General features: G+C 54.9%; 3 protein-coding genes across 4 annotated transcripts; all 3 read left to right on the forward strand.

Annotated features, from left to right (window-relative positions):
* The first annotated feature begins 1,538 nt into the window (after window positions 1-1,538).
* On the forward strand, window positions 1,539-2,820 carry MIA (MIA SH3 domain containing). The gene is made up of 4 exons (XM_068993486.1): window positions 1,539-1,662; window positions 1,754-1,887; window positions 2,365-2,475; window positions 2,797-2,820. The coding sequence occupies exons 1-4, from the start codon at window positions 1,539-1,541 to the stop codon at window positions 2,818-2,820; spliced, it is 393 nt and encodes a 130-aa protein (XP_068849587.1).
* Window positions 2,821-3,632: 812 nt separating this feature from the next.
* RAB4B (RAB4B, member RAS oncogene family) lies at window positions 3,633-12,817 on the forward strand. Its single transcript, XM_068992230.1, has 8 exons — window positions 3,633-3,772; window positions 4,961-5,041; window positions 5,306-5,420; window positions 6,944-7,006; window positions 7,090-7,244; window positions 9,113-9,208; window positions 9,300-9,430; window positions 12,437-12,817. The coding sequence occupies exons 1-7, from the start codon at window positions 3,757-3,759 to the stop codon at window positions 9,413-9,415; spliced, it is 642 nt and encodes a 213-aa protein (XP_068848331.1). The 5' UTR covers window positions 3,633-3,756; the 3' UTR covers window positions 9,416-9,430; window positions 12,437-12,817.
* Window positions 12,818-14,333: 1,516 nt separating this feature from the next.
* EGLN2 (egl-9 family hypoxia inducible factor 2) lies at window positions 14,334-23,451 on the forward strand. Of its 2 annotated transcripts, XM_068991907.1 has the most exons (6): window positions 14,334-14,402; window positions 15,484-16,538; window positions 21,585-21,704; window positions 22,147-22,283; window positions 22,483-22,550; window positions 22,847-23,451. In XM_068991907.1, exons 2-6 carry the CDS (start codon window positions 15,720-15,722, stop codon window positions 22,900-22,902), a joined length of 1,200 nt encoding a protein of 399 aa, XP_068848008.1. In that variant the 5' UTR covers window positions 14,334-14,402; window positions 15,484-15,719; the 3' UTR covers window positions 22,903-23,451. The 2 variants fall into 2 exon arrangements, with proteins under 2 accessions (XP_068848008.1, XP_068848009.1); XM_068991908.1 differs by lacking the exon at window positions 14,334-14,402 and having other exon boundaries at window positions 15,430-16,538.
* The last annotated feature ends 70 nt before the right edge of the window (window positions 23,452-23,521 follow it).

Genomic DNA, 23,521 nt, shown 5'->3' on the forward strand with positions numbered 1-23,521 from the left:
TCTGAGCCCCAGCTTGCATCTACTCTGCTTTCTCCATTGAAGAAGAACGACAGTGTTGGAAACGCTGAAGATTTACGGCAGCACATGCACACTTCCTCCTCGTAGGATCTGAAAGATGGAAGCGGGAGGGTGATTGTCACCTTCACTACATCAAGTTATTGCAGACAGCACGTGGGAACATGGTCTCTGGACAGTCCCCCCCAATTCCCACGATAGACAACTGATGTCCCCACTCTGAGCTTCATTTCTTCCTAAGCTGTGCACCCCACCCCAGGTACTTAGCAAGCACTCAGTAAATTCCACAGATAACTTGCCAAGTACCTAATACACACCAAATACTGTTACGGCATAGGATACGCAGTAGTTAATGAAACAGACAAGCTAATTTCAGATGCTGGGTTCTGATAGGAATAAAACTGACATGATGGGGTGATGGGGTGGTGGAGCTGGGGAGCAGTAACGGGTGATCAAGGGAAGCCTCTCTGGGAGGTGACATGAATAGAGCTGTTTGATGCTTGCCTGGTACTTGGTGCTGGGTCTTGCGTGTGTGGAGATGGCTTAGGCCCAGTCTTTGACCAGGAGAAATCCTTCCCCACCCCAAGCCTATGTTTGTCCATTTTCTTCCCCTAAAACTAAAGTTTGGACTTGCTGGCTAGAGGTGAGAATACCTGAGGAACGAGATGGGTCTTCATAGGAGACTTGAGTTCACATCCTCTGCCACTCTCATTCTGGCCTTGGGCAGCTGACAGCTCCAAGCCCAGTAGTGATGGGTATGGGCCTGCAGCCAGATCTAGCGTCTCCACTTACACTGACCCTGGACAGGTTCCTTAAGGCTCTGTGCTTCCATTTCTACCTAAAATGGGATTATGAGGGTCCCCCTTCAAGTTGGTGCAGAGTATGTACTTGAGCTAATTAAAAATATGCATGGTGAATTCTTTACTAAATTAGTATCCCAGATGAGAAAGGTGAGGCTCTGAGTAGTTCAGTGCAGTCAGGAAGTGGTTTCTGAGAAGAAATAGTGATTGTGGTTGGACATCGCCTAGCCTAAGGCCCAACATATAATATTCACTCCTTACTTGAGAGCTGGGGCTATTTCTGGCAATCAAAGGGCTGCCTTGTTCTGCTGCCCCTCAGCACAGGAAATTCCAAGGTGGTTTTTCCATACTGGCTCCTCTTGTTCTGTCTCCGGGGACACGGCCGAGGGGCCTAGGTCTCCAAGCCAACTCAAAAAAGATGGAATTGAATATTTTAACCTGCCTGTCTGGGCCCCTCTGTTGAGGGGGGTGACTTGTTACTTGGAGTGGCCTGGGCTGCCTTGGGGCTCTCTGGGTATTTCCTTGTGCTGGCAACCCTCACCCTGTCGTTGAAATGGTTCTGCCTGGGTAGCAGCCTCTAGGTGGTGTGGGCGAAATCTGGGACTGGTTTAAGGAGGGGACCAGACCCAGAACACAGGTTTCCTTATGCTACTGCCGAGGGAGGGCAGGAGGAAACTAGAGACCCCATTCCTGCCTTAGCCACTGTCTTGCCCAGAGTCCATGATGGCTTGGTCCTTGGTGTTTCTCGGTGTCGTCTTGCTGTCTGCCTTCCCAGGGCCTAGTGCTGGGGGCCGCCCCATGCCCAAGCTGGCTGACCGGAAGATGTGTGCCGATGAGGAGTGCAGCCGTAAGCGTTAGGGGTCCCGGGGGGTGTGGAGGGCTTGGGTTGCTAGCCTGTGTGGAGGGTGCCTTCACTCCCTTCTATATTCCTTCTCCAGACCCCATCTCCATGGCCGTGGCCCTTCAGGACTACGTGGCCCCTGACTGCCGTTTCTTGACCATATACCAGGGCCAAGTGGTGTATGTCTTCTCCAAGCTCAAGGGCCGAGGGCGGCTCTTCTGGGGAGGCAGTGTGAGTCTTGGGAGAACAGAGGAGGAAAGGGTAGAGAGCTGGGGTGGGAGCGTACCGTACTCTTACCTACAGGGCGAATCTGAGGGAGTGAACTGAAATAGAGTCAGCAGGGGGTGGCTGCTGTGATCCACTCTATTTTTCTTTCTTCAGCAATTATTAGGGCATGTCCTGTAGTGCCAAATTGCTATAGACACCGAAAGTATGATAAAGAATGACACTTTTATTCTAATGGAAGGAGACAAGCCATCAAAAATACCAACTCGTGTGTGCTGCTTTAAGAATTGGTATAAAGTGACTGGGTGACTAATTCACATGGGGTGGTCAGGGAGGACTTTCCAGCAGGTGACTTTAAGCTGAGATTGGACTGACAAGGATGGAGCCAGCTAAGTGATCAGGGAGGAGCAAGTGTGCACAGGACTTGAGCAGGAGTAAGCTTGCCATGTTCCCAGACCCCGGCTTTTAACTTCTTTTCCCTAGGTTCAGGGAGATTACTATGGAGACGGAGTTGCTCGCCTGGGCTATTTCCCCAGTAGCATCGTACGTGAAGACCAGACCCTGAAACCTGCCAAAACCGATGTGAAGACAGATGTGAGTATCTTGGGGGCTGGCAGGAATCGAGGGAGAACCTTTGCATTGCAATGACAGGCAAAGATGCTCCTAACCTCGGCTCCCTGGCAGCCTAGCTGCATGTGCTGGAACAGACTCCCTGCCTTTTCTTATCTGAAAGATGAGTGATTTCTAAATCCTAGTTTGATTGAGAGCTGCAGAGTTGAGGGCTCCAGGCTAATTTGCATAGCACTTGTACAGCCAAACCTGGTCCCTGAGGCTGCAGCATTTGCTAAAACCGCTAGATCCTTTGTGGTGTGACCACTGGTTTTCTCCCCACTGTTTCCCCTTTCTCTTTTTCAGATATGGGATTTCTACTGCCAGTGAGCTCAGTCTATGCTGTCAGTGCTGTTGTTTCTCCCCGACTTTATGCAAATACATCAGCCAAGTGCAAACTGGGTGTCTGTGGTCTTTGTGGTGTGGGGATCTAGAAAAAAATGTTTCTCCCAGGTTTCTGAATCTAGCCAATCAACCCACCAACTGTGGTGACAAAAGTGGTTGCTAGGCAGAGTTTCATGGACTGAAAGCTCTGCCCTAAGCTCGGTCCAGTTGGGCTCCTAAGCTTAGCTATTACAGACAAATAAATGAGAAGATGGAATAACTGAACAGTCAAATTGGGGAATTATAGTGACCTCTCTAGACCAATAGAAGAACTATTGAACTGTTGGGAATGAGCCAGTGGGACCATGAGGAAGACAAATCACAGAGCAGAGGTCTGGGTTCTCTTGGAAGATTTTCCTCACAAGGAGGTAGGAAGGTAATTTGTGTGTACCATCCCAGTTTTCATCCTTCTGCCTTTGAGATCAGTACTCCCAGCTCAAGGTAGTTCCTCTTCCAGGCTCTGTCAATCTTACACTTATCCCCGTCTTTGCATCCGTATCCCCGCCCCCAAGTCCGCGCCTACCCAATCTGGAATCTCGACTCTGCCCCTGGGCTCCTGACCAAATCCGTTTCTGAGCTGGGCGAAGCATCTGTGGCACCACCAATCGCTCGTCTTGGTCCCGCCTGCTCCTCTCACCACCAATCTACGCCTTTGTCCCGCCCCTTACCTGCCGAGTCCTCCAATCCCGGCCTTGGGGAAGCGTTCCCTAGTATCCCGCAGCGTTAGCGGGTCGCGCCGGAGGGGGGTGGAGGCGGAAGTGGCGGCGCCGGCCCCGGGAGTAGGAAGGAGCCGGGGCTGCACCCCGAGCAGAGCGGCTGCCAGCCGAGGAGCAGGCGCGGCGGTGTCGCCATTTTGCGGCCCTAAGCGGCCGCGACCGAGTCATGGCCGAGACCTACGGTGAGGGCGGTGGGCAGACGCTGGGTCTGGGGTCTGGGCCCAGGAAAGATGCGGCCTGTGTATGGGGCGGGGCCTTATATGTCAGGGGGCGGGGCCTGGTATTATGGGGCAGAGCCTAGAGGATGCTGGGAGGGGTTTAGTGGGCCTGAGGCTGAGCTTAGTTAATTTGGGCGGAGCCTGAGGGTCTGGGGTGTGGGCGAAGTCTGGGGCGGGATTTGAGGAATGCAGTGAGGATGGGTCAGGAAGGAAAGGATGATCCTTACTGTGTCTGGGCGGAGCCTGAGTGGATGGGGCGGAGCTGACTGAATGGCAAGGATCAAGCTTGATGGGGGGGTAGATACTGAAGGGATGCTCTGGACCCAGGGATTACCCTGGGAGAGGGCTGGAATGCGGTTGCGGGTGAGTTGTTCTTTAAATAGGGGGTGGGACTAGCGGCAAGGGGTGGGGCTTAAGCTTGAGACTAGCGGTAGTGCCTCGGACTGCGGGAGGGAAGGAGAGACAGAGTTGGAAAATCCGGATGTATGGATGGGTAGAAAGGGGGAGAACAGGGTGCAGTAGAAAGAACAATGGATTAGGAGTCAGAGGGAGCTGCATTCTTTCAACGAATAGAGAAAGCCGAGGGAACAACGCAAAGACGCTGAGGTAGGAAACAGCTTGTCATCTTCACGGAGTAGACTGCAGGCCAGAGGCTGGAGTGCAGTGAATGAATCAGAAAGTGGTAGGAAGCGAAGTTGTGGGGCGGGGTGGGGGAGTGGAGCAAGGACAAGATTGTAGTCCTTGATAAAATGATTTTCAAGAGGCTTTAGCAAAGCAATAGTTACTTGGATTCCGGAGCCAGTTGGTCTGGGTTTGAATCCCAGCTGTACCCAGCAGTGGGATCTTGGGCAAGTCAGTTAACCTTTCAAGACCTCCGTTTTCTCATCTGGAAAATGGGAATAATTATTAGTATACCTCCCTCACAGAGCTTTCTTGAGGATTAAGTGAGTTGTTGATGTAAGTAAAGACCTTTACTTCTGCTGGGTATGTGGTAAGCACTCTGCAAGAATTATCTGTAATGGTTGTTACCCACAGTTCTGTATCTGCTTGTGTCTGTTTCTCTCCCTGTAATTGTGATGTTCCCCTGGTTTCCATCTTTCCATGTCTTTCTCTCCGAATGGGTTTTTCTTGAATTTGGCTCCATCCGCTCAGACTTCCTCTTCAAATTCCTGGTGATTGGCAGTGCAGGAACAGGCAAATCATGTCTCCTTCATCAGTTCATTGAAAATAAATGTGAGTTTCTGGGAGTGGTTCTGGGTGCACTAAACCATGGACAGGGCCATGGTGGGGGCAAGTAGGCAGCTGTTGGGCAGGGGTGGGGCTGGCCTTAGGTACAACTTCAGTGCTGGCTGCCAGGTCCTGACTTTGGTATACACTCTTTGCGAGGTCCTCCTTGAGCCTCAGTCAACCCAGCAATGAGAATGGGTTTGCATAGGCCTCGGAGGACAGGGAATCCTCTGAGCGCCCTCTTGTCTCTTTTCTCCCTTCCACTCCCAGTCAAACAGGACTCCAACCACACAATTGGCGTGGAGTTTGGATCTCGGGTGGTCAACGTGGGTGGGAAGACTGTGAAGCTACAGATTTGGGATACAGCTGGCCAGGAGCGGTTTCGGTAGGTGGGCTGGGCTCCCAGTGAGAAAGGGGGTGGGGGGAAAGGGGAGGAGAGAGGAGAGAAAGAGGCATGCAGAGTTACCTGGAAACATAATGACGGGAGCAAGGACACACTGAGAGGGTGGGCAAGGTAGAGAGAGAGGGCAAGAGAGACTGTGATGAGCAGGTCCATGTAGTCAAAGAAAGAAGGTGTCTTGAAGGGAGGATGGCAGACAGACAAAAGGAGATTGAGAAGGAAGCATGATTAAGAGTGAGAGGGCCAGGGAGGGATGACTGACCCTAGCAAGACCCTGTGGGATAGACCCATGTGGCTGGAAGGATGGAGACTTGTCTCCAGGGAGCAATAAGGCCTGGGCAGGAGGAGATGCTTGGGGTGAGGCAAGGAGCAGAGAGTAACTGAAAATGACTGAAACAGAAAAGGAAAGTTGAGAGGTACAGACACTCAGGAAGGGAGAAAAAGAGACAGACTGAGAGAGAAGAGACAGATTAGGACACTCAAACAGAAGTGAGAGACAAAGACAGGGAGAATGGGACAGGTGTGGCCAGAGAGATGGAGAAATGGATGTTTTTTGGGGATAGGGCAATGTGGAGGGCTCAGCACACAGTATGTCTGCAGAAAAGGTGATAGACACACGGAAACCCTGAGTGAGAAATAGCCAGCAGAAAGAAACGAGGAATCCAGTTTCTGGGAAAGGGTGGTCCCTGGTCAGCACTGAGTAGCTGCTGAGTTAATATTCATGCGAGAGTTCATTGTGTGAGCTGCCCAGAGACAGACAGAGGATGGAGGAGAGAGAGGTGTGTGACTGCGCCAGGATGGCAGTACGTGTTCTGTAAATGGTTGTGGTGTGATTGCACGAATTCCAGAGGGATCCAGCCTGGCGACACAGTGAGAAGCAGACAGTTAACCACCCTGGGAAAGAGGCCTCCCCCAAACAGCAGGAGAGGGCCAAGCGGATGTAGTTGCACAGTGCTTGGCCAGGACTGGGCAAAGGGGAGATGACAGAAAATGTTGAATGAATGGGAAAGGATGAATGAAAGGGAAAGGATGACAGAGCCAGAGCAACAGAGATGGAGAGAAACAGAGAATTAAAGATACATATACCTACAAGAGACAGAACGGTACATACCAAGGAAGAGATGCAGAAAGACAGGGACACAGAGAAAGTCAAAAGTAGGGAGAGGGAATTCCCTGGTGGCCCAGCGGTTAGGTTTGGCACTTTCACTGTCGAGGTCCCCAGGTTCCATCCCTGGTCGGGGAACTAAGATCCTACAAGCCACACGGTGTGGCCAAAGACAAAGAAATGGTAGGGAGAGATTGTGACAGAGGCAGGCAGCCAAGATAAGGACTGAGGGAAGTAGGCTACCAGTGGGAGAGACTGTAGTGAGACCCAGACCATGGCCAGGTTTAGGAGGAGGGGCCAGCAGCGCATGGGGGCCTCCGAACCACCAGTCTCTCTCTGCAGAGGGGGGCAGTCTTGGGCAGACCCCAGCCTTGGGGGTGACTGGGTCCCCCTGGCCCCACAGGTCGGTGACACGGAGTTATTACCGAGGGGCAGCTGGAGCCCTGCTGGTATATGACATCACCAGGTGGGTGCACGGAGTGGGCGGGGTGGGGCCCGGGCTGCCCCCTGCTCCTGCACCTGCCTCCCTCCTGGCTCCCTTTTCCACAGCCGGGAGACCTACAACTCACTGGCTGCTTGGCTGACGGATGCGCGCACACTGGCCAGCCCCAACATCGTGGTCATTCTCTGTGGCAACAAGAAGGACCTGGATCCGGAGCGCGAGGTCACTTTCCTGGAGGCCTCCCGCTTTGCCCAGGAGAACGGTGAGGGCTAGGTGGCGGATCAGTGGGGCAGGGGACCAGCAGAGGGATGAGGGGCATTCAGGGGGAGCCTGTGAGAGCCCCCTAGCTCTCTGTGGCTCTGCCCAGCAGGGCAACATGCAACTTTAGAGGTCTGTGTTCAAATCTGGGTGTTGGCCATGTGCGGGCTACATGACCACTCTGTTTCCCCATCTGGAAAAACGGGTGCCCCCCAGACCACCTCCCTGAACCATCACACACTCTGCTTCACAGATGGTTAAAGGGGGTGGTCCAGGGGAACTCTCGGCATGGCTTGGATGAATGGGTGCTTCATGAATGTTGGCTGCTAAGAAGGTTTCGGCCACCATGGGGAGACAGCATAGAATACTGGTGTAAGGTGGGGACTGTAAACTCTGACGGCTATAGGGGACAGGCACATTTTGTGAATAAGGGAGAAGGGGCAGGGGAGACCCTCAGGTTAGCAGGTACTGACATTAGGGGAATGGACAAGACTGACAGCCACATTGAAAGGTATGCAAGTACGTTATCATCAAAAAGACCACAAATAACAAATTGTTGGCGAGGATTTAGAGGAAATAAACCCCTGGTACGCTGTTGTTGGCACCCCACTCCAGTACTCTTGCCTGGAAAATCCCATGGACAGAGGAGCCTGGTGGGCTGCAGTCCATGGGGTCACTGAGGGTCAGACACGACTAAGCGACTTCACTTTCACTTTTCACTTTCATGCATTGGAGAAGGAAATGGCAACCCACTCCAGTGTTCTTGCCTGGAGAATCCCGGGGACAGGGGAGCCTGGTGGGCTGCTGTCTATGGGGTCACACAGAGTCGGACATGATTGAAGTGACTTAGCAGTAGCACGCTGTTGTTGGGAATGTACACTGGTGTAGCCACTTTTGAAAACAGTATGGCAGTTTCTCAGAAAACTAAAATTGAACTGCCGCATGACACAGCAATCCCACTCCTAGGTATATATCTTTAAAAAAAATAAAAAACGGATTCAAAAAGATACCCCAATGCTCATAGCAGTATTGTTTATAATTGCTGAGATATGGAAGCAACCTCAGTGTCTATCAATGGATGAATGGATACAGTGGTATATATACACAATGGAATACTATTCAGCCATAAAAAAGAATGAAATAATGCCATTTGCAGCAACATAGACGGACTTGGAAGGTATTGCTAAGTGAAGTAAGTCAGAGAAAGATAAATATTGTTTGGTATCACTTATATGTAGAATCCAGAAAATAAACTAGTGGGTACAACAAGAGGTATGCAGGTCTAAACTCATTTGAAAACATTGTGTTGGCCCACATCTGCTGACTTAGGGTCTGTCCATCTTCTTTCTTTTTTGTAACCTCTAGGTTTGGAGGATTTGCTATCAGAAAGATGTGGGTTTGAACGCTGGCTCTGACTTACTGTGAGGCCTTGTCACATGGCTAATGGGTGGACTATGAATGGGGCCTGTGCTGGATGGTGCTGGGGACACAGTGATGAAAGCAGCCCTGGGCCCCGCTCTCATGGTCTCACAGCCCAGGGCGGAGGGAGGAGGACCATTTTCAGAGAGTGACAGCCCAAAGAGCTCAGGGCTGGGAAGGGGGAGGCGAACGGGTCAGTGAGAGCCCAGGGGAGGCACCTGGTTCATCCTGGGAAGGACTTCCTGGAGGAGGAGATAGGAGCTGAGTTCTGAAGGAAGAGCTTGGTGGGTACCTGGGGAAGGAGGCTCTCATGGCAGGAAAACACATGTATGGAGGCCGGAAGTGAAGGCCCCGAGGGACAGAATGAGAGGTAGCAGGTCAGAGTCTGAGTGGAAACTGTAGACTGACTGAGGCCCTGACTGTCTTGAGTGTCTGTCCCCCTGCCCCCACCAGAGCTAATGTTCCTGGAAACAAGCGCTCTCACGGGTGAGAATGTGGAGGAGGCATTCCTGAAGTGTGCCCGCACCATTCTGAACAAGATCGACTCAGGTGAGACCCCCAACTGACTGGACTGGGAGTGGAAGGCAGAGCCCAGAGGTTTCCAGGGACTGGTCCTGACCTCTCCCCTCCCTCCCCCCAGGTGAACTGGACCCCGAGAGGATGGGCTCCGGCATTCAGTATGGTGATGCCTCCCTTCGCCAGTTGCGGCAGCCTCGGAGTGCCCAGGCCGTGGCCCCTCAGCCCTGTGGCTGCTGAGACCTGCAGAGTCAGGTGGGATTCTGGGGACCTGGGAGCTGCAGGGCTGGTCTCCCAGCAATGGGGAGGACAGAGCAGAGACAGCGACATAGAACGGGAGACACAACCAGGAGAAAGGGCCATCTTCCCAGACACGGGAGATCCACCCATTCTTCCCATCCCACTGCCAGCTCTCTGCCCTGCATCTCCAACCCTCCTGTTCATAATTCCTGAAATGTCTGTTGAGCACCTACTGTGCGCCAGACCCTGTTCACAGCATGGGGGATAACAGCAATGGGGAAAAGAGACAAGAATGCCTGCCTTCGTGGAAGAGACAGACAATAAACAAGGCCCAGGAGCAAACTGTATAACAGCCAGAGAGATAAAAGCTATGGAGAAGGACCAAGGAGGGTGGGGAGGTGGAGGAGTGGACGGTCAAATGGGATGATGAGGGGAGGGCTCACTGAGAAGGTGACATTTGAGCAAAGGTTGTGTGGGGACCTGGGGGAAGAGTGTTATAAGCAGAAAGAAGAGCCAGTGCAAAGGCCCTGAGGTAGGGTCCTGCCTCCCCTGGGTGAGGAAGTCAAGGCCACTCCAGTGTGGCTGCAGTGGAGTGAGTGGATGTGTGTGTGGATGTGAGTGTGTGTGTGCGTGCGTGTGAGTGTGTTCAGGGGTAGGTGAGCAGATGAGGTTGGGGTGGGGGAAGCAGATGAGTGAGGCCTCATGGGTCACGGGGAAGGCTCTGGCTTATACAAGCAGAGAAGGGACAGGATCTGATTCAGGTGTTCATAGGGCCCCTCTGGCTGCAAACAGAGAGACTGCCAGGGGGGTGGGGGGTGGGGTGGGCAGGGGTGGTTGCCCAGTGACCAGTGAGGAGGCTACTGCAAAGTCAAGACTGTGGTGGACAGGACCAGGATGGGGGCAGAGGAAGAGTTGAAAGGTGAGTTAGGTTAGATCATCTGTGCCTCCAGGCGTGTCCCCTCTTGATGTAATCTCTGGGTCTTCCTAAAGCACAAATCTGCTTCTTCCCCTCTGTTCTTCTGGTAGCCTCCCCCGCCTCCTCCAGGAAGCCTTGCTTGTTCCCCTATGCTTGGTCCAAAGTCCTTGGCAGGCTTGAAAGACTTGGTCCCATCCTCACCTCTCTGTGGGTGACTACGTCTTGACAGTTCTTGTCTCTCTGCTTCAAACCCACTCGCCGCCACCCCCCACCCCCAGCCATTGGCAGCTCCAGGATGGCCTTGGAGCAAAGTGGTTAGACCTTGGACACAGGTACTTTGAGAGCAGGGCCAACATAATTTCCAGATGATTGGATTTGAGAGAGATGAGTCAAGGGTGAGCTCTTGGGGTGGGGCTTCTTTCCTTCCAGGCCTCTGCATCAGCCCTGCCTGTCCTCCTACCTCCCTTCTCAGGCCAACTCCCATTCATCATCAGGTCTCTGCTAAAATGTCTCTTCCCAAAAGGGGTCACTCTCTCTAGATGGGCAGTCTGCCTCTCCTTTTTATTATTATTCCTTTTTTTCGGCTGTGCTGAATGGCTTGTGGGATCGTAGTCCTCCAATGGAACCCTCGCCCTTGGCAGTGAAAGCGCAGAGTCCTAACCACTGGACCACCAGGGAAGCCCCGTCCCTCCTTTTTAAAGTGTTCAACTCTGTCCCCTCCGTCATTATTTATGGTGTTTGTCTCCCCCATCTGAGAAGGTGACAGATCACAGACTCCAGAGCTGGGCTGCCTGCATTTATACTCCGACTCTCACTGCATAGTTGCGTGACTGTCGGCAAATTATTTAAGGTCTCTGGGCCTTGGTTTCCTCATCTGTAAGTGGGGCTAATAATAGTACCTACCTCAAGTGAGTGTTGAGAAGATTAATTAAGTCATGTAAAGTGCTAAGAACAGGGCCTGACAGTCAGTAAACTAAGACTCAATAAACTAAAGACTGTTTATTATTTTTCTTCTTATCCAATTTAAGGACTCTGGGCTGTATAGAAACAGAGGGGTGTGTTCTCTTCACCTTAGGACATAATTTTGAGTCTGTTTCAGGGTTTTCTCAGTGAATCAAATCTAATAAGAGTGCATTTTCAAACTGTTGATTACAATGTACAGGAGGAAATACACTTTGTATACTGTTCTAATGCAGTCACACACACAGAAAACTAAAACACACATTTCCCTCATACTAATATTCTTAAAACAGAGGTGAAATTCACATAAATTTAGCTATTTTAAAGTGTATAATTCAGTGGCATTTAGTACACTCACAAGGTTATGAAACCATCACCTCTGTCGAGTTTCAAAGCAATTTCATCATTCTAAAAGGAAACCCCATACCCATTAAACATTCACTCTGTTCCCCTTCCAGCTTCTGACCTATACCCACTTACTTTCTGTGTCTATGGACCAACATTATTATGTATGAAGCACTCTGGTATTTTTTATTTTATTCTATTTCAATGAAAAATTGCTCAAGGCCCACCAAACTGATTTCCCACCCCACTAATGCAGTTGTGGACATTGGAATCACCTGGAGAGCTTTAAAAGCTACTGATGCCTGAGCCTCACCCCAGAGATTCTGAAGTGATCTGGGTATTTCCAGAAGCTCGCAGGTAATGCTGTCTTCAGATAACCACAAAGCAAGAACCGATTGTCAAATAGATCTCTGACTTGGAAAACCCTGGAATGAGACCTAGAGTTGAGGTGGTCCAGGAACATAGAGGAATGAGACCTAGAGCCGGGGTGCTCCAGGAACATAGAGGAACACAGAGATACAAAGGTGGGGACACAGCATGTAGACACCGAGACGCCCCTCTACAGACTCAAGGAGACAGCTCTCTGAGGCAAAGACACAGGGGAATGCGGGTGCCCTCAGAGTGAGAGCCGCACATTACCTGCAGACAAGAAACAGAAAGTCAGAAAATGTAGCAAGTTAGGGAGAAAAAGTATAGACAAAAGAGCACAGATAGGAGGGCAGGAAGATACCCAGAAAGGAGACAAAGCTGCAGCTGACAGACCCGGGATCCCCCCAGTTCACCGCACACTTTTCTTGCAGCTCACCTGCTCTCCAGGACCAGCCCTGTCCTTCCGTCTGGGGCCCAGACACAGGCCCTGGGAGGCCGAGCCCCTCACCTGCCCTGGCCCCAGAGAAGCTGCCCTGCCACCGGTCTCCCTTCCCTGGCCTGGTGGGGCCTGGCTGAGGGGCAAGACTGAGCCATGGGGGAAGGGGGATTCTCTCCGTGCCTGCTGCTGCTTCCTCTGTCTTGGCTAACCCCTGTTTCCCCTGAGCCCCTAACTCCTCTTTGAGCATACTCAGAGAGTTCACAAAGCCTGAGACCAGGGCCATTTGGCCTCAGCATCCCTGGCCCTGCCATTGCGAGTACGTGTTATTTATTACCTGGAGGCCTGTCCTGTTCGAATGCCCGCCCCCCCCCCATAAAGCATTGTTTACACCTGTGTCGTAGCCTCTGTCATTTTGGGGTGGTGGGGAGGGAAGGGAGGCAGATGAGGTCCCTGATTATGTTTGGAGTCCATGTTTTAGGGTTGGACATGATGTGGGGTCCACCATGACTCCATGGCTCAGATGTCTGTTGTGGAGGAATTTTGCCCACATATGTAACACGAGGGTCCCTCTGTTTGTGATGGGTGTGATGGGATCTGTAGGAATGAGTGCTACTTGTGTGTGTGTGACACTTTGCTTGTGAGTGCTCTGTGCCCTTGGTGATTGTGTCTACAAGGGTGATGTTGTTTGGGACGCTGAGGCTAGGGAATGAGAATTCAGGCCTGTGGGTGAGCCCTGAGTCTGCTCAGTGGGTGATACTTATGCATTTCTGGTGCCTGAAAGTCTGAGGCAGTGTCTAGTTAGTGCTTGACTGTGCATATGTGCCCCTGAGATCTGTGTGTGTTTTGGTGTGTATTTGGCTCTATTGACACACCTGTGTGTTGTGACCATGAACCCTGTGTGTGCCCCTGAAGACTGTGTGGGCTTTTGTACTACCCTAACCCCTATGCATACTTAAGATCAGTGTGTTACCTCCTGTGTCCAGGTGGACCGCTGACACCTGCACGGGCTCTGCCAGGGACTGGTGCAACCCACTGAGGACACTCCCAATGGCTCTCCCTCCCCCAGGCTGGCCTTAAACCGTCCTCAAGGGAGGCCCGAGTCCCTGCTCAGCCTGGGGCTGGTGGAGGGGGCGGGGCATTTTAAATGACCTTATCTGCATTTTATCCCCCTAGGTCAGGTCGTCCAGACTGTTTAAAAGACTCTTGAGATAGTCATGCCAGTGTCTTCTCTAGCTTTCCTAGCTGGTTTTATTCGGACTCCACACAGTTGTCCCGAAGAGGCAGGGCAGAGCGGGTCAGAACCTGCACATCCCTTCTAGTCCTCTCTCCCTTCTCTCAAGGACGTTGTGCTTTTTTCTTTTTTATAAAATGTCCCTATGTAAATTACTTGCTGTCGTGCAAATTTACATACATTTCCCAACTATTTGCCCAGACGCTTTTCAGTCCTAATCTTGGGCTGTGAGAAGGCAGGGCTGTCCATGTTAATAACATCCATGATATACATGCACTCCTAGACCCCACTGCTCATCCTCCCGCAGCGTTCTCTGCTCCAAGGAGACGGGCCGGCCTGTCTATGTAAATAGGCTGATTTACATGCCCCTCCCACTCGCTTGGCGTCGTATACGAGCCCCCCGCCCCCACCGCCCTATCCGGCCCTTCCTAACTGCGTTCCTCCTCTCGCACAAAAGGGGCGGGGCGGAGGGCGCCAAGAAGCCCGGCGTTACCGTCGGATCCATTTATTTCCCCTTTCTCCTGGGAGAGGGTGTTCGGAACTCCGTCGCCCCGCCCTGCGCGGCTCGCGCCTGCGCCTGTTCATCTCCTCCGCCCGGACGCGGTCACGTGCCCACCGGGCGAGGCGGGGGCGGGGCGTCGCGGGTGGTGGGGGCGGGGTATGGCGCGCTGTGCGGCGCAGGGCGGCTGGCACAAACGGCGGCGCCGGGGCCGGAGGAAAAAGCTCGGTGAGGAGAGCCCGGGAAGGGAAGGGAACGAGGCGGAAAAGGAGTTGGAAGTCGGGCGCCGGCGCGAGCCGGGCGCGGTGTGGGGGCGCGCGCCCGGCACTCTGGCGGAGCGCCGCGACCCCGGGGCGGGGAGGGGAGCGGAGGGGAGGGGAGGGGGGGGTGGGGCGTGGGGGAGGGAGCGCGCGCCGGGCACGGCGAGCGCCGGCCGTTGGGGGTGTTGGGGTGGGAGCCGGGAGCGCGCGTCGGGCGGAGCGGGGGGGAGGGGAGGGGACACGGGGTCCCAGCGGTCCCTAGGCCTTGCCTTCGTGTCCTGCTGCGCCCCGAGGGGCCGCCGGGCCCGTACCGGAGGGACTTGGGAGGGGGGCTCTTTTTCCCCGCCTCGTCCTGTCCCCGAGTGCGTGAACCCTCCTCCACCCTTCCCTCTGTCGCCGTGGACCCTGCTCCCACGGCTCCCTTCCGTCTGTCCGTCTCAGGACCTCCCTTCCGTCTGGGTGTGTGTCAGCCCCTAACGGGCTTTCCTCCTGTTGGGCTCGGGTCGACCCTTCCACCCGGTTCTGCCCGGCTGTCTCAGGCCCACTCTCTCTCCTCTTCTTCGCTCTATTATTTTTGCTGTTTCGGAACCCCCCCCCCCCGCCCGCCACCAGTTTCCACTGTAGATCCCCCCTTTCCTTCTGTGTTTTCCAGGCTGATCCGCCCTCCTCCCCGTTTGTTACTAACTTCTAGTTCTCACTCCGCCATCCTTTTCTACTAAGAGTCCCCTCCTTTACTTCATTTTTGTTTGTGGGTCTGTGTGTGAGGATGTATCTCACCCGTAGCCCCCACTGCAGTCCTCTGGCTGTGGGTCACCTACCCAGCCTCACTTCTCCAGCTGTCCCGTTTATTGCCCCTTGTCTCTTCGTGACTCCCCCCAAGGGGTCCCAGAGGCTCCGCCGCCCCCACCCCCCCTCCCGCCATGACCTCAGGTTTTGGGGTCTTTGTAGCTAAGTCTGCCTTGCTCTCTACTGCCCCTACCACTGTCCCCACTCCCCTCCAGTGCACTTGCCTGTGTAGCTCTTCTCACCTTCCTTTTTTTTCTCTCCAGCCACTGTGACAGGTCCCTTCCCAAGCCCCTAGGGACAGCAGAGGACTTGGGGACCAGCAAGCACCCCCAGGGCGAGAGAAAAGCCTCTGCCACCTGCCCTGCCTCATCCTGCCCCACGCCAGGCCCAGCCGCCCCGGCCCCCGGCTGCATCAAGTGGAGGAGGAGGAGGTGGAGGAGGGTGGCACCATGGGCCTGGGCCGTGCCCTCCATGCCCGGGGGATGAAGACACTGCTGCCATGGACAGCCCGTGCCAGCCCCAGCCCTTGAGTCAGGCTCTCCCTCAGTTGCCGGGTTCAGTGTCAGAGCCCTTGGAGCCTAGCCGGGCCAGGATGGGGGTGGAGAGTTACCTGCCCTGTCCCCTGCTGTCCTACCACCGTCCAGGAGCGCCCACTGAGGCCTCAGCGGGGAGTGGGACCCCCAGAGCCACAGCTACTTCCGCCACAGGCAGCCCCCTGCGGGAGGGCTTCGGTGGGCAGGATGGCGGCGAGCTGCGGCCGCTGCAGAGTGAGGGTGCTGCGGCACTGGTCACCAAGGGGTGCCAGCGGCTGGCAGCCCAGGGCGCCCGGCCCGAGGCCCCCAAACGGAAATGGGCAGAGGATGGTGGGGATGCCCCTGCACCTAGCAAGCGGTCCTGGGCCAGGCAGGAGAACCAGGAGGCGGAGGGGGAGGGCTGCAGCAGTGGCAGCAGCGAGGCCAGCGCCGGGCTGAGGGAGGAGGTGCTGCCCGGGGCACCCGAGCGCCTGGCCCTGGACTACATTGTGCCCTGCATGCGGTACTATGGCATCTGCGTCAAGGACAGTTTTCTGGGGGCGGCCCTGGGTGGCCAAGTGCTGGCGGAGGTAGAGGCCCTGAAGCGGGGCGGGCGCCTGCGAGACGGGCAGCTTGTGAGCCAGCGGGCTATCCCGCCACGCAGCATCCGTGGGGACCAGATTGCCTGGGTGGAAGGCCATGAGCCGGGCTGCCAAAGCATCGGTGCCCTCATGGCCCACGTGGATGCCGTCATCCGCCACTGTGCTGGGAGGCTGGGCAGCTACGTCATCAATGGGCGCACCAAGGTGAGGCCGCGGAGACCTGCTGTGAGGGGTGGTGGGACGGGGCCCCCCAGGCACTTGGACGCCTGTTGTTCTGAGCATCAGTGAGTTTGGGGACAGGCTTCTGGGGTCACAAAAGGGTTTAGGCAGCCCTGGTGCAGGGAGTGTCAGAGCTCACTGTGGGCTCTTGTGCCCTGTGGGCCTTAGTTTGTGCACCTGCAAGCTGTGGGTTTGGCCCATAGTCACCGGGATTCTTGACCTTGCCGGGGATCCTCTCAAAGAACCTGAAGAGTGGTGTCACCATTCGTAGCCCTGCATCTGTGTCTGAGCCTTCGTGGGGTCAGCAGCCCTGTGATGTCTGTTCATGGGCCTTAGAGCAAGTGGGCAAGGTTTGTGTCTCCGTCTGTCTGCCCATCTTGTGTTCTTCCTGTTCCCTTATTTTTTCCTCCATCCAAGTGTATCTAGTCCATCCTGTCCACTGTGCGTGTCTTGCCTGTCTAGTCTGTCTCCCAGGTAGGAGAACTGGGAGAGGTAGGTGGCAGTGGTGAGTCCCATGCCAGGCTGAGGGAAGATGCCCACCATGCCTGGTGCTGGGCTGCACTGCACCCTGCATGCCATACTGTGACGTCTGCCTCACGCCAGCTTCCTGGGGTGGCCGTGCGCTGGCTCAGGTGGAGGTCACGACCCCATCTCGCCCATCCTGCCCCATCCTAGTCCGTGTCCTCCATCTTCTCTGTTCTGTCCGTCCCTCACTTCATCCCTGTCTGGCTCTGGTCTGTTTACTTGATCTTCTTTCTGCCTTTGGGTCTTCTCTTGACCCCCTTTTTTTGTTTTAGAGTAGTAGTTATTAATCTTTTTTTTTTTTTCTTTAAATTTGCTCAAAACCAAACCCTGTCTTAAGAAAAACGCTCATTTGATTAGAGTTTATGGGCAGTCATCAGGGCCTTCTGGGCCTCCAGCTGCCCATTCAGGAATCTGGGGTCAGGAGCCCTGCACAAGACAATAGTCCATAGGGCCTTTCAGCCTGCCAACTCATGGAGGGGTGTGAGGGCCCTGGCCTGGAGTTCACGGTGTGGTGGTTGGACAAGGCCCTGTAGGGAGTGCCCGCTGCCCTGCACCAGTGATGCCTGGCTGACGGCACGGCTGTGTTCTACCCTGCAGGCATGAGGCTGTGCTCCTGGCACCCTCATCCTCCCTCAGATCCCATCTTGGGTTCTGCCTCTGCCGCTTTGCTCTCAGGCAGGACCTGGCTCAGGGACCAGGGCTCCCCCCAGGCTGAAGCCATGCTGGCCTCCCCACCCCAGCTGGAATTTGTCCCACTTTGCTCTGCCTCCTGTTACCTTGGTAGTGGAGAGCCAGAGGCGGCCATTCAGGGGCAGGAGGTCAGTGGGAATCTCCCTAGCCACAGGGTGACCAGCACCTTCTCCCCAGGGTCACCCATCCTTACAGGAGGGAGGTTAGGGGGAGACCACAAGAACTAAATAGCCCAAGGTGGGATACTTCTCTGAACCTCAGTTTGCTTATCACAGGATAGGAAAACCAGGTTAACTGCCTAGCTAGTCTCTGGCCATCTTAGGAGGGAAAGGAGAATACGTGAATCCTCTCTCCTTTGGTGCCTTGGATGTGGTTGGAAACAGGTCCCTGGAGAGGGTGGGTGGCTGGGGGTTGAGACTTTTTTAGCCCTAGGAGGTAAGAACAAGCCTGGCTGGACTGAGAAGGGAGGGGAAGAGCCAGCCCAATCACTGGAGTTCCTCTCTGACCCTCCCCTACCCCAGTGAGACAGCAACTTCAGCTTCCTCACCTTCACAGGGCAACATCTGGGTTCTGCCCCAGGCTCTGGAGTAAGATGGGGTGGGGTTCTGAGATGCGGGGTGGCCACAGTGGTGGTGGGGCTCAGGTCACATTGTGGCTGCGGCCAAGCACAGCCTGCCTCTCTGTGCTTCCTGAACTCACCCCCTGTGTTCCTCTGCCTTCCTCCCTGGTTCCTCTGCTCAGTTGACTGGCAGGTGGGAGGGAATTGATGTGCACTGGCTTCAAGGACTACCGTAGGGGTCCCGGGGAGGCCCCTTTAACACCAGTATGGAGGTGGGGCCTGCTGTTGGCTCAGTCCTGGGATTCTGACTTGGGGTGGGTGGGTGGGTACTGTGTGTGTGTGCTTTGTGGGGCTCTTGGCATGTTGCTTCTAGCTGTCCCTTATCCTGGCAGCCCCTTCCCAGAGATGGAAGTGTAAAGAACACGTTTCCTTATTACTCTGCTTGTTGTCCCTTTCCCTGGTGGGCGTGGGAAGTAGATGCTTCTCAGGCCAGAGGATGCTTACCCCACCCCCCACTCCCAGGTGAGTATCTGTCGGAGGAAGAGTGGGGCCTTTAAGGGCCTGTTTCTGTGTCTAGCCTGACACAGGAGTCCTGCTTCATGAAAGACTACAGTGTGTGTCCCAGCCTGCACAGTGGGAGGTCCTGTGAGGGGGCATGGGCGGGACACATGGAGGCCCCGAGACCCAGAAGAAGAGTGCTTTCAGTCAGCAGCTCCCTTCTTGGCCCTAGGGAGCCTGGCCTGGCCCTGGGGGCCAGTGCTGGGTAAACAAGTGCCTGTGCTGATTTCACTTTGAGGGGGATGGCAGGGGAAGTGAGCCCAGGTGCCTTCAGTTAGAGGACTCCAGGTGCTGCTGGTCCTGAGACCTGACTGACGAGGGGGACCAGTGGAAGAGTGTTCCTGGCAGGTGCAGAAGCCTGGGGGTGAGCTCAGCCTGGTCAGGGAAGAGTCAGGACGACTGCGAGGCCAGAGGTAGTTTAGGAGGCTGGTGGCCTTGGAGGCTGTGGTCAGGAATTTGTGTTCTCTGGGGATGCAGTGAGGAACTTGAAGGGATTTGAGCTGTGGTGAGGGGGAGTAAAGGGTCTCTGGCAGCTGTGTGGGGATGGTATGTGGGGGAAGAGGTTTCAGCCCTGGATCCCTTTGCTCACCCCATCCTCAAAACTGGCAAATTCTCGGCTTGGATTCTCAATGGGGAGGGCTTGCCTGTCCCTCATCAGTGACTCACTGGTTCCAGGCCACCCCCCATTCTGGCCACAGCCAGGGACCCTTTCCTCGTGGTGAAGTAGTTGCTCAGAGCACTGACCCGTCTGCAGGGAGTGAGCGGTGCAAAGAAAGTTTTTTGGAACCTGGGGCTGTGAGGGCCAAGACCTTGCCCTCATGTTGGCAGAGAGAAAGGCGCCCCACTGGGTAGCCATGGTGGTGGCAGTTGTCCTGGCCTCTTGCCCGGGGCAGGTGCTGTGGTGGGCCAGGTGCACATGTTTAACACAGAGCAGCGTACTCTCCGCGCTGGGGTGAGCCCCGGGGAATAATAAGCTGGGAGGAGGCCGAGGGGTTGAGTCAGCCTGGCCTGCCATGGAGTGCCTGGCAAGCCTCCTGGTTTTGGCAGCAGATGCCGATCTTTTCGATTGGGAATGTTTACCCCAGGGCTGTGGCAGATGGCCATGGCCCCCAGGTGTAGCTGAGCATTATGGGGAGCAGGGGCCAGCGGAGTCTGTCCTGGCATCACTGTGGGTCAAGGGGTCAACATAGAGGGTCCCCAGGTGGGGAGCTTCATGCCAGTGCTCCCTTATTCACCTTGTTCAGCCTTCCCAGTGGCTGTGGGCAGAGGACAGGACAGGGACCTTTCAGATTTCAGCCTGTGCTTTAACTGTCATGTGTCAGACACCATCCCGGGTGCTTTCCCAGACATTTATGTCTCATTCAGCAAGCTATGAAGTAGTAGTTACACTCCATTTCAGGGATGAGGAGCCTGAACAAGAGTTCAGCCCAGTCCCCTGCCCAGCATCACAGCTCTTGAGGCCGCAGTGAGACCAGTGAACCCAGGGGTTAGCTCTGCGGGAACACTGGGCCTTTCCCTCACACCACAACTGTCATTTTGTGCGTACAGGCCTGGAGTGGCCAGGCCCAGAGCTCAGCGTGGCTAGGGCTGGCTTGGGCAGCAGCAGCAGTCAAGGAGAGAAGGGGGAACCCGGTGGCTAGACCTCTCCATATTGAAACCATGGCCTGGGATGAGGCCTCTTAGGTCTGTGGGGGTCAGGAGCCCCCAAAGTCATATTCTCGGAGGGGTTCATGCTACTGCTGTGAACAGAAGGTGTGTGTTATCCCCGTTTGACAGATGAGATAGATGAGGCATTTGAGGCCCAAAGTGACTTAGCAGCAGCAGCAGTAGCAGGTGATGAGACTTTCCAGGGCTGCTTGACAGGCTGTCCTTGGAACTGTGATTAGATCTCAGGTTCTAGTCATGTTACAGGTTTTGGTACTGTTCACATGTGTAGGAGACTGTATCTAGCAGATACTCTTTGCCGTTATGATCAGTGCTTCTCAACATTGTGCAAATTAGAGTTACCTGGGAACCTTCAACAATTCCAGGCTGCACCTGAGGCCAAGTACATCAGAACCTCTGAGGTGGGCCTGGGCATCAGTGTCCCAGGTCATTCCAACTCTACAGCTCTGGGAGAGAACTCATGGTGGGCTTTGAGGCCACATCCCTGTATACCAGAAAACGTTTAAATAACATTTAAATTGGTTTTATTCTACTGAAATGTTTGAGTTTGGGATCGGGTTATCTTTTAAAAAACCAAACCCTCAAGTCACTGAGCTGTGTCTTGGTTCCACACTCTGGGCATGTGTATGCTGTTCAGTTGCCAAGTTGTGTCCGACCCTTTGTGACCCCGTGGACTGCAGCATGCCAGGCTTCTCTGTTCTTCACTGTCTCGAGTTTGCTCAAATTCATGTCCATCAAATCAGTTGTGTTATCTAACCATCTCAAACTCTGTGCCCTCTTCTCCTTTTGCCTTCAGTCTTTGTGTGCCTCATGTGTGTGGGGGAAGTGGGCTCTTGGGGCCGGGAGCTGAGGTTTCTTGTGGATAGAGGCTTGGTTAAAAAGGAACGTCTGGGTGCTGGAACCCTTGGAGCCCCCAGGACCCTTGAGGAGAGGTGAGGGGCTGAAAGAGGTGAGAAAGAGGAGGTAATGGCTGGCTTGCTCAAAAGTCCCTGCCTGCTCGCCTCAGTAAACCCTGTCTCCATCATCTCTGCCAGGCCATGGTGGCATGTTACCCAGGAAACGGGCTGGGGTACGTGAGACACGTGGACAATCCCCATGGCGACGGGCGCTGCATCACCTGTATCTATTACCTGAATCAGAACTGGGACGTCAAGGTAGGATGGTGGGCTGGGGCGGCGTTCACCCAGAGGCTTTTCCTCTCCCCGCTCAGCTGCTCGTATGGTCCCGGTCCTCTTCTCAACCCACTGGGGGGCGTTGTAATCTTTTAGGGGCCCTTCCTGGAAATGGCACCTCCTTCCAGTTGCCTGTGTGGTGGTGGCTCCTGGTGTTGGGTAATGGTGCAGTCTGCCCAGCCCCCAGCCTAAGGAGCACTTCCCCCGCCCCATTTCCTGTCGTCTTTTAGTAGCTTCCTGCCCGTTTCCATGGTGATGCAGACCCTGGGTTGTCATTCATTTTCAGAGTCTGAGTGGTGGGAGGGAGTGATACGTGCAGTTACTATGCCCCCTGGCGGGCCCTTGTGGGTTGGCTGTGCAAGGGGAGGCGGGGCTCCAGGCAGTGCTGGCCAGCCTCCTGCCTCATCCTCTGGCCCGCCCTCAGGTGCATGGCGGCCTGCTGCAGATATTCCCTGAGGGCCGGCCCGTGGTAGCCAACATTGAGCCCCTCTTCGACCGGCTGCTCATTTTCTGGTCTGATCGGCGGAACCCCCATGAGGTGAAACCAGCCTATGCCACCAGGTAGGATCCATATTTCTGGGGATGTGCCCAGCTACTCTGCCTGCGCTAGCAGTCTTGTCAGACCCCTGGAGTGACTAGGAAGTGATGGGATGGCAAGACGGAGGGCGGGGTGGGGGGGTGGGGGGGCTGAGGGGGTGGAGATAGTGGGTGGGATTAAGTGTGATCTCTAATGGTCCTCTGGGGCTGCTCTGGTCCCCAGGTACGCCATCACTGTCTGGTATTTTGATGCCAAGGAGCGAGCAGCGGCCAAAGACAAGTACCAGCTAGGTACCTGCTTCCCAAATGGTGACCCCGCCTCTTAAGCCCTTCCTGTTCCATGTACTTCTTTAGGCCTCAAGCTGTCTCGTCAATCTCTGATGAATCTCATCATCTCTTGATGAATCTGAAGTCACTGAACCTTGCAGCTCGTTTTTCCCCATCTTTGCCTGCCTTCCCTAGACAGTTGACTCACCTGGTGTCCCCAGCATGAGCCCCTCTCTACTGATACTCTCCCAATCTTCCCAGTTTCCCTTGGCCTCTGTTCCTTCCCGATGACTCAATCCCCTGTCCCTCTTCCTCCCCAGCATCAGGACAGAAAGGTGTCCAAGTGCCCGTGTCACAGCCGACTACGCCCACCTAGTGGCCAGTGCCAGAGCTGCATGGACAGACAGCTTGCCCTGGCCTCAGGAGAGCCCTGGGCCCCGGTGCTGCCCGTCTCGGTGCCTGCTCCTTCCCCGCCACCACCACTGCTTCTGACTTCGCCTCCATCCTGCCTGGTGTGGAGGGTTCCGTCCATTGCTGAGGACCAAGGAGGAGGAGAGACCTCTACTGCCCTGGGATGGGGACGGGGGTTGTGACTTGGACAGGAGCCAGTGTTGGGGCCTTCCGTTACTGGAGCTGGGGGCCTGTGTCCTGCCCTGTCTGGTCATGCCCCTCTCAGGTTTGGAGAGCTGGAAGGAGGCATCGCCACCTCCCGCCAGGACGCAGGATCTGGGGTTGGGGTGAGTCATGGCCTCTTGCTGGGAAAGGTTTGTGGGGGAATATCCCCAAGCCCCCCACACCTCCAGCCTGGAATGTGAAGTGACTCCCCAACCCCTGTCAACCATGGCACCTTTTGGACTAGGCTGCCACTGCTTGGGCAGGATAAAGGTGCTGGGAGGAGCATGGGTGTGCAAGTCCTATCAGCCAAGAAATAAAAGTTTACCTCAGAGCTGCATACAGCTGATTGTCTTGCTCCCTCTTTTTGAAAAGAGTCCTCC

This window comes from Capricornis sumatraensis, chromosome 20 (genome assembly GCF_032405125.1).
Source record: "Capricornis sumatraensis isolate serow.1 chromosome 20, serow.2, whole genome shotgun sequence".
NCBI lineage: Eukaryota > Metazoa > Chordata > Mammalia > Artiodactyla > Bovidae > Capricornis > Capricornis sumatraensis.